Below are 10,678 nucleotides of genomic sequence, written 5' to 3'. Positions count from 1 at the left end.
ACCAAGACAGCAAGTTTCAAGGATGTTAATATCCCCCTTCGATTATGGGAATTTTTTATAAAGCCAGCATTAAAATTATGCAAAATAGAACAATATGTACACATGCATATGTATCTGATTTACAGGTTTAACACTTAAAATAAATAACAGAGGACCATTAAAATCAGTGTAGAAGTTATGTTGAATTTTATTTATTGATGTACTTTGACTTGTTATTCATGATAGATTTAAATTTTCACTAGAATTAGAGAGGGTCAGGTTTGGATTTATCTACTGATAGGGGAAGAGTTTTCCCAGTTATCATGTTGTTGTTATTGTAATATAAATTTCTTAATATGAATTTATTCTTGACATTAATTAGTAGTTTAAGTATAATGCCACATGTTCATATGATTTCATGTTTGGATTGCTTGCGAGTAATTTTTAATACATGAATTTTAGGAATAAGTTTTCAGGATGTGTTATTTTGCAAAGGACTGTTTCCCTGATGACTTGTGTTATGACATTGATGACATCAGAGGAATAATTATCACTTTTGGTTTAATTGTTCACAGCTGTAATATGTCTAGATGGTTCAAGGCTCACTAGATTGTGAAATTAACATATAAAAATGTTAGCATGTCTTGCACTAATCACCTGGGAAACATTCTAAAATAGTAATCATGAACAAAAGAGGAAATATACCTATGGAAAAATGTTAATGCCCTATAGATGTGCTAGAATGTGTTAGAAGTGCTTTATGCAGAATAGGAGTTCCATGCATAAAATTTAGAGTCTAGTCTTACCCGGTCATGATGTTGTGATAACTGGATTAGTATGTTTGCTAGTTACTTCACTTGTAAAACTTTAACATTTACATTACATAAGTAATTACTAAAATCATAAACTGCACAATTAAAAAAAAAATGGCTTTAGAACCCATTGATTAGATCTCTCATTTCCAGTAATAGTACTGGTCTTTCGATGACAAAAAAATTCTGTAGCTTTGCAGGCACTTTTGGCTTCTTCTGATACAAAATATATTGTTTTGGTTTGTGTTTTAAAATGGCATGTTCTCAATATAAAAACCATAACTTCCAAAATAATGGAACTTCCATACATTTTTGGCTGTGGCCTGATTCTAGTTATGTTAAATGTTCAACTGACAAATAAGGCAAGATACACTTCTACAACATGCCAGTCATGAGGTTGTATTCTCAAAACTATTAGTGCTCTATTAGCAAAAAAAGTGTTTTAACTGCTATGGCAACAAATTTTCAATTTGGCACAAAATACATGTGCATGCAACAGTTACAGACTGTTCATGCTAACAGACCACTATAAACTTTCAGATCCACATTCTCTTCTCAACATACCTTACAGAATACTAGGTCACAATTTTCATCATAGCATAACTAGTTATTATCACTCACCCCTGTATCAACTTTTGTTCTCTTTTCTTTTCATACTCAAGGTCCCATTGCCTTATTTTGTGTTATATTCTTTCTTGGATCATCAATAATTCGTTCTCTTGATTTCAGACAATTTTTAACTTTGAGTTATTTTTTGTTTGAATTGGACAACTGTTAAACTCTGAGACTTTCAATATCTTGCAGCAACTCAATAATTCAGTGATTTTTCTGATAACCACCACTATTCATTTTACAAAGAATTATACGACTGGCCCATAAAAATGCATTTTTGGGGCCGAAATGGCTCCCTAAAAAAATAAGCATGAGCCCTGATTAACTTTCTGTTAAACATAAATTTATGAAAGTTTTACTCATGTACCACTTGACTGCATGTTTTATGGTTATGAACTTCTAAAAAATAAAATAAGCAGTTGAAATACAAAATGCATCAGCTAAAAGAGCCCTGATTCTACTAGAACACTTTAATAACATGATCACAATTATAAAGTGAAATTAACTAGAATGCACTTTAATATCATCACCTGGAGAAATGAATAGGCATTAAATCACATGTTTATGTTCAATCACAGCAATACCAATGAGCATCTTAACTGATGTGCAGTAATTGCTAAAACAACACATGCAGGTTTTATAAGTGGAACTATAAAAAAAAGTAATTTTCAAAGAAGGCCCTTTAAATCTAATTGAAGGTGTACCATTAAAGCTACACTTGTTAATAAACAAGTTTTTTGGCATGAATATTTTAACAATTACCATATTGTATAGCATCAATATTATTTTATTAGTTCGTTACTTCTTCAACAATTAATTTACTTGACTCGCATAAATAGTTGAGCATTATATGAATTTCATTACAAAAACCATAAAACATAAACTCACACATCTGTTTTCCAAATACTGAAGACATTCATCAAGCATAGGAGATACTATAAATGGAAAAAAAATATGAACAATTAATGCTGAATACTCTTACCTCAATAATTAATATACAAGTTGTATTCATTCACTTAAAAAAACTTACCTTTGTAAGTTTAAATAATAAAAATAACAGTTTTGATTAGCATAAAGTAAAATGTATACTGGCACAATCACAACTTATTTGTAGTGTTTTTTTTCCTGCAGTCTACTAAAATGTTTTCTTTTATAAGCATCATACAACTTCTGTATAACCTAAGATTCAATCCAATCATATAACTGTGCTTTAGAGTTACAACTAAGACCAGATATGCTTTAGAGACTGAAAGGCTTAACTGTTTGAAAATTTTGCTATTTCTTTTGGTTATGCTAATTAGGCTATGTTTTGCCCTTCAATTTCCTCCCCATTTCACTGTCTGATATTTTTATTTAATCTCAAATCTTTTCCATGAGATACCTTGATATAAACTTTATTGTATGTAATGCTTTTTTTGTTGATAGAATCATGAAATAAATCATAATTTACACAAACAGAGCTGGATGATTAACTCAATTACCTATGAATATTGAACACATTAATTAGTGTCACAAAATAAGCAGTTAATCATAATCACAATTAAATTAATATCAAAATTAGTGTTTCTAATTAACTCCACTTTCTAAATAATTAAAACACTACCTTTATGATTTTTCATTATTATTTCACACAAATTCAATTTTTCTCTCTTAATCAATTAGTATCATGACTTAAGACTAATAAACTAATCAGAAATATAGTTACCAATTATTACTATTATAGATCAGGAGTCTCAAAACTTTTTTGGACAAGGGCCAGGAGGTAGGTCTTTTTAGGCTTAATGGGCTGGAGAGGTCATAGTAAAATTAAGCAAGAATGCATACATGATCAGGATATATTAGTAATGTATTTCTCATGAGAGCACATACTGAAAATATTTAAGATGTATAATTGTCTTTTTATTAAATTAGTGAGAAGCATGAAACTGGTACTTTTCTGACAAAATTACACTAAACTGAGGTTCAAAGTTAGTGCTCCATATCATCAAAAGTGATTGTAAATGCTTATCAGATAAGGCTGATCTGTAACTAGATTTCATGTACTTCACCTTTGTAAATGTCTTCACAGAAATAGATAATACCAAAAACTGAAATGAATCCACAGAAATGTTTTAATGAACATATTGGCCACTTGAGAAGGCATTTAAAGAATGCTATCAGTTTCCCTTCTTTGTATTTGTCCTTCAACATGTCATTAGGTTGCAGATCAATCACTTCCATTTGAACACTATAAAATGGGTTTTGGAAGATCCTTATTTCTATTGAACTCACATCAAGATCAGAAAAACACTCCTTGAACCATAGTTTCAGGTCAGAAAAGATATCTTTTGCAAACCTGCATGAGAATAGGGAATGCATTTGTTGCTTGAACTTTTCACAATATGAAAAGTGTGTGAAGCAACTCCTCATCAATTGAGACTCAAAAATAATTAGATTTTACTGAAATGCCTTCACCTCGGAGTACATATCACAGATAAATGTGGTTTCACCTTGTAATCTAAGAATGAACTCATTCAAGTACATGATCAAGTCTAAAGAAAAAGTTAATTTCCAAAGCCATTCACTGTTTGTGAGTAACAGTAGAGGGCAGTTCTTTCCATTTAAAAAAATTCAATCTCAGTTCTAAGCTCATAAAACTGCAACATAACATTCCCACTGCTAAGCCCTCAAACTGAAGTGTAGTAGGACAAGTTGGGATATGTTGCTTCTATTTCCATCAAACATTCACAGAATGATGATGATTGAGTCCATGAGAATGAACAAAATTCACTGTTGAAACTACAGGTTCCATGACACATGACAGATCCAGGTATTTTCCACACAGTGCCTGCTGATGAATAATAAGGTGAAGAACCATTAGAACAAACCACACTTTGGACAGCTTTGTAAGTTTGCTCAATTAAACTTTTTCCTGCACTGCATGTATTGTTACCACCATCTTTTGTAATGCACTTCAGTTGTTTCCATTCCAGGTTGTACTGAGTTAGTGATTTTTTTACCTCTTTGAAAATATTCTCACCTGTGGTTGTTCCATGAATACTGTGCATAGAAGCTAATTATTCATTCACTTTAAAATTAATAATGACTCTGCAAATGAACACAGCAACTGTGAAGTCTCGGATACATCTGTTGACTCGTCAAGTGTGATGGAAAAGCACTCAAACTCTTTTACCTTGTATTTCAGCTGAGACACAATATTACTTCCAACATTCTTGACTCTATAAGCAATTGCATTCACCAAAAGGCTAATAGCCTTAGATAAGTCTACTTTTCCTGGGCACATTTCTTCGGCTGCTTCAATCATACATAATCTAATTAGCTCACCATCAGTAAATGGTTTTCCTCATTTGGCTAACAGGTGCGTCACTCAGAAACTTGCTCTTATTGCAGCTTCACTCTCAGCTTTCTTCCTCTTAAATACAAACTGTTGTGATAATAAGTTACATTTCAAGGTTTTGAATTTGTATGAACATAGCTATCCCATAAACTAAGAATAGTTTGATGAGTGCTTGGTTTTGTAATGTCTACAAATATTGTATTCTTTTAGCACTATGATGTCTCGTTGCATATTAAGTGCAATGCTTTGTTATGTGATTCAATAATGTAGTCCACACTCTGCTGTTCTTTAAAAACTCGACATTCAGAGTTATCTTTTTTCTTCTTCTATTTTCCTGACATAATAACTAGGAACAGCTATGAACTCAAGTATAAAGTAAACAGCAATATTCACTGACATGCACTGAGGTACAAGGGGCAAGCAATGAGAAGAAGCACACTGATTCAGAGCACCGGGATCGATAAGTGAGACGACGCAATGCTAAATAATACGACATTTTCTAGCAAATAGAAAAGTGTTTCTCACCTAAATTGGCTTTTGCTCAATTACATTTTATTTTTTATTTTTATATGAATAAAAATGAAAATAATAATGATATCATTATTCATTACTTTAAAGAACTGTTGGTGAACCATATCACAGCTGATTGGCTTTTGCTCAATTGTTTAATTTTCTGTTTTCATAATATTAAAAAAAAATTATTACTTTAATAAGCTGTTGGTGGACTGGATGTGGCCTGCGAGCAGTAGTTTGAAGATCCCTGTTATAGATTATTCCAACTATTCAAGTAATTGAAATATTGTTATTGTGATTCAACATTATTATTAATTCCATTTTAATTCAAGTCTGTTGTGCTTTGGGCTAACATGGCCCAGTGACTGTACTGTTATTATCAATTCCATTTTAATTCAAGTCTGTTGTGCTTTGGGCTAACATGGCCCAGTGACTGTACTGTTTCATGAAACAAGGGTCTCCAGCTTGATTTCTGTTCCTGCCAAATGATTTCATCTTATTCAGTCATGGAAGCATTATATACATTATAAATTACAAAACTGGATGTTGAAATGTATTACCTAGTATGAAGACTATTTCTATCCCATTGGCAAAGGAATGGACAACATCTGAATACAGAGATAGAAAAATGTGATGAAATAAAGACATCAGTAATTTTCACAGGAAGAAACATAAAAATGCACACAAAGAATGTGAAAACAAAGGCCAAACTTAAAAAAATAAAGCTAATCAACATTTAGCATGGAACATTCCAAACTAAGAAAACTAGACAAAAAAAAAAAAAAAGAACAGATGTAGAAGATGCACTCCATTTTAATTAAGGTCCAAAATGCATGATCAATGCAATAGAAGCTTGATATATTGTGATTTAGCCTTACAACAAAAAAGTTTATCACAGGGCACACTTATAAATTCATAATGCAATTAAAATGTTGCTGAAAGTATAGAGCATTCCAAAGAAAGAACTTTGTCCAATGAGAACAGATAATTTGGAATCACAGTCATCAGATCTATAATACAGAGAGCATAAAAATAATGAAGTAGTACAAGGCCTAGAAAGGAATAGTCTGAACACAGAAAACCTGAAAGCCTCCCACCAGACTGTTTAATCTTGTTTGCTGAAGAAATAATGAAAAATGAGGTTTAGTGGCAAAATGTTTAAACTTTAGCTGCCTGTTGATCCAGACATCCAGGAATGCATTTGACTACATCTTTGACTGTATGAACATCTTAAAAAAATAGAGACGTTAACAATAACATTACAGAACTTTCAATTTTCAAGTGAAAAAGATGCCAACAAAATTTTTAACCGATCAATATTATTAGTTTCAAATTAATGCATGTTGTTTTGTTTCCCTCGTAAAACCAAAGATTGTAAACTTTCTTCTTCAGGACTTACATCTCTGAGCTTCATTGAAGGCAGGAACAATGACAGATAACTTCAATGTTGCTTCATCACTGATTGATGGAGCCTTTACATTTTCTTCTTTTGATTCTGGATGAATAAAATAGTGGGCTTCATGTTTTTCTGTTTCGTTTTCTAAACCAGAAGACCCAAAGAGACTCCGTAGCTGCATATGAAGAAAAAAAAAACTTACTAAAATAAAGATTACACAGAAATTTCACAATAATAGATAAACATTATAAAAATAAATAATAAACTTGCCAGGTTTTTCAGTAAGCCAGCCTGATGAGCCACGATCCTGAACAAAATATTTCACGAGCTCTGAATATTACAGAAACAGAATGATTGACATATTATACATTGCTGCAATGTATTTTATTATCTGGTAAGATCTTCAGATTATATTGTAAAAGTAATATCAAGTAACGTTAAATAATTTATTTCTTTAAAAGAAACATCCACTGATTTTATAAATAAATTTGCCAACATAAACTCTGGCACTAAATGTAGGCCTAACTTCAAACATAACCTTTCCACATAAGCTTCAAGATGTACATCTAATATGCTTGCAAACTTTCTTATATTAATACCCCACTAATTGAGAAGCTGAGCACGTGTAATAGCTCTCACTACTGACACTTAAGTGAATCATTCATTAATATCTATATTATACCCTTGCTTCCATACACTTGATGAAACTCCTTGATTAATACATCATAGATGAATCTTACTGATATTACCTCATGGTAGTCATGGATTAGCAACTTGCTCAAGTAAATATCCAGATTAAAATATAAAAAATATAGCTTACAACAATAAAATTCATCTTTGCTTTTACTTCTTAGTTCTTAATTCACTAAATGAAAGACTTTTTAACCATGAAATTTAGCCAAAGGATACTGATATACAATCCAAAAATGTCTTAATGGTTCCCCCACTGTATTTATAATTATTTTTAAACTTTTGTTTGAGGTTACATTTTTCAATGAGCAGGACCACCAAAAACAAGAATGTGTTGCAAGTAGAAATTCTACTCTTGTGTGAAAAGAAGTTGTACCATATTTTTTTCAACAGAAAAGTGAGTATCTTAAGCATTTAACAATCTTCAAATATCTAAACTACATAAACTTGTTATACAAATTAAACCTTACCATCAACAGCAGTGTGAAAAAATAACTAGCCATGTAACAAGTAGCTAGCTGTGAGCATGTAAGAAAAGTCCAATGCCTTGCACAAACCTAAGACAACTCTAACAAAACAAAGGTACTGTAAATGTAAAAAATTGATATCTTGACATGCACTATTTATTCCTGAAGCTACTCTGTATCATATAGGTTGTTGCTTACACTTCATTAAATTATTTAACAAATATTTAGATTATAACACTATATAAAAATCAAACACAGTATACACTCATAAAACAATTTATTTTTAACTTCTCAACTGCAAATGAGTGTTTCTTACCAACAACTTTTTTTGCATAATCCTACCTATTAAACAATTCAGATTTATCAGGTTATTTCAGAGTATGACTTGCTGAAACCCAAAGCACAACAAACAACTTTTAAGACTCCTGTCGTTCATTACCAAAGATGTCAATTGATAGGATTTGTATGGACAGCTACCATTATAACAAAAGGCAAAATCAAAACAGTGAAAAAACGAAAAAGTTAACATTTCCTCATCTGAAAACATATTTCAAATAGATAACTTTCAATGAAACAGTTATTATGTCACACCACTGTCAACACTGTGCACACAACAAGCTTTAATACAACTCCTACCCTTGCATATTTTAAGATGAGCTGTGCAAACCTAGATGAGCAACACATCCTCCAATCACAGTCAATTCTAGGCAGCATTAGCATTTCAACAATAACTGAAGAATTGGCTGTGTCAGTTATATAGACATAGTGCTGAAACATTCTTACAGAACACTCCAGCTCAAAGGTGGACACTGAACAGAGGCAGAAAAGTTTAATATTTCTGTTCTTCCTTCCATAGAGAGGATTTTTGGTAAGACAAATTGTGAGACAATTCTATACATGGCCCCAATGACAGCAAACATAAGGTGCAGTTCTTTGTGTCACATTTTATCAGGTGAATTTTGTCACCTCCTGAACACTTTGCTGTATTTGTTTTAATGGAAGAATTTGTTAATTTGTTGGAATGTGTACAAAAATCCTTAGATGTGACATGAAATGATTGAAAAACACAACAAAGCTCACCACATTGGAGCCTCTGGATAGATTAAAAATAATCACTAGAGGTAGACAAGAAACAGAAGCACATGAAAACATGAAATGTGAGGGAAATTTGTTGTGTACTCCAGAATTCAGCCTGTAAGATCTCTTTCAGAGGCTAATACTGAAAAAAGACCGAAATATGCTGCATCTAGTAAAAGGAAAACAAATGAGAGTACAGTTAGACTCACCTAAGGAAGAACATTCAAGACAGGTGAGTTAAAAAAGCAGTTTCCACAAAAAAAGACAAAATCTGAGCAAGATAGCAACTGACAGCCTGCATTGTACAATTAGACTCAGAACAATTTTATAATGAAAAGATAAAGGGGATCAGACAGTCCAGATCTACAGAAGAAAGTGGAAACTTACAAACTACAACAACCAACCACTGTGATGAAGAGTATAGGAAAAACATAAATATATGAAAGGAGAAGCAGACAATGTTTTGAGGAAGAAATGATGCAAGAAGCTAGAACTCAAAGGCCCATACAAAGATTCTAACCAGAAAGAGGGGCCAGAGGAGGGAAGGAGATGCAGTGATTGCCAGAATGTTAATATGCAGAGAACACTCCTTTGTATACTATTCTAGATATTGGTGGCAGTGAAAAGTTCTGCAATCAGAAAGAGAATCATTGGTGTAAAGATGCAAGTTGATCTGAGGGGAAGGGGGATGTACCTCTGGTTTTGCTAGAATGATCAGGTCATCACAACAGAGTGGGTGTAGAGAAGGTAAAAACACAAATGAATGTATAGATCACAGGACAGATTCCAGTGATCCCTTAGAATCCACTGAAGAAGATATATTTGTGCATAACCAAAAAGAATCAGGGCTCCTAGGAAAACAAGAGGTGTGGAATATGACAGATCCAAACAAGCAGGTGCCAGAAAAAAAAAAGGCCAAATGTCTTCTCATAAATTGTAGTCTTCAACAGTAACATTACCACATTAAAAAGAAGACATCAACAACAAAACATATGGATGGGTTGTCATATGAAAAAATTAAGATCTTAAAATTGTTTTCTATTGATAAAAGAAGAGTTAGAGGAGATCTGACTGAAGTGTTTATGATTGTAAAAGGAATTGATAATGTTGTTGCATCAACATTTTTCATATTTTGAACAGTGAGAATTATAGAACTAGGAGACATAGATACAGATTTAGGCAAAGTGAAAGCTGTCTTCAGCTAAGGTTATTTTATTTTTCAAATAGAGTGATTGAAATGGGTTGCCTTCAGATGTTGTGGAGGCAGTAAATTTGATTGAGTTTAAAAGAGATACATATGAATAAGAGCTTGCTTTAAATTTTTAAAATGATGGTTTAAGCTAAGAGGATGGTACATCCAAGATGGGCCAACAGGTCCCTTGTTATACCTAAACATTATGTTATATGAGTTAAGCTTCCTGCAAATTAAATATTATATTTCCTATGCAGATAAAGTTAGGCCCCAATTCCTGGGAAGTCTTACCAGTAGCTTTATCAACTGTAATGGGAATTGGAAGGCAAATTATAACAGATACATACACTTCTCATTACAGGACCAAGACAAATTACCTCATGTTATCACTAAAAATCTTTTATATATGTGCAAATCCATAAAACTCCCACCTCTTTTCACACATTAACATACACTGTATTAATCTATGGAGTAGTTGGCATTACACTGTGGTCCTTCACCAATAGGATTGCAACACAATCTCCATGTGCAACATCACCTTCAACACATTTTTATATTATCAAAAGCTCAATCTTTACCAAGAAAAAGAAACAGACAAAAGTT

General features: G+C 32.3%; 1 protein-coding gene across 2 annotated transcripts in view; it reads right to left on the bottom strand.

The window, feature by feature from the left end:
• Nucleotides 1–10,678, bottom strand: part of LOC143247515 (dolichyl-phosphate beta-glucosyltransferase-like) — a 54,610-nt gene that overhangs the window by 20,689 nt on the left and 23,243 nt on the right. For both annotated transcript variants that reach the window (XM_076495765.1, XM_076495766.1), the window contains exons 2-3: nucleotides 6,653–6,824; nucleotides 2,292–2,338 (exon numbers count right to left, since the gene is read on the bottom strand). In XM_076495765.1, the coding sequence (XP_076351880.1) occupies nucleotides 2,292–2,338; nucleotides 6,653–6,824 (219 nt within the window). The remainder of the gene's footprint in view (nucleotides 1–2,291; nucleotides 2,339–6,652; nucleotides 6,825–10,678) is intronic.

This window comes from Tachypleus tridentatus, chromosome 3 (genome assembly GCF_004210375.1).
Source record: "Tachypleus tridentatus isolate NWPU-2018 chromosome 3, ASM421037v1, whole genome shotgun sequence".
In the NCBI taxonomy this organism is placed as follows: domain Eukaryota; kingdom Metazoa; phylum Arthropoda; class Merostomata; order Xiphosura; family Limulidae; genus Tachypleus; species Tachypleus tridentatus.
The sequence above is the reverse complement of the archived record's forward strand: the minus strand, read 5'-3'. Positions and strand labels throughout refer to the sequence as shown.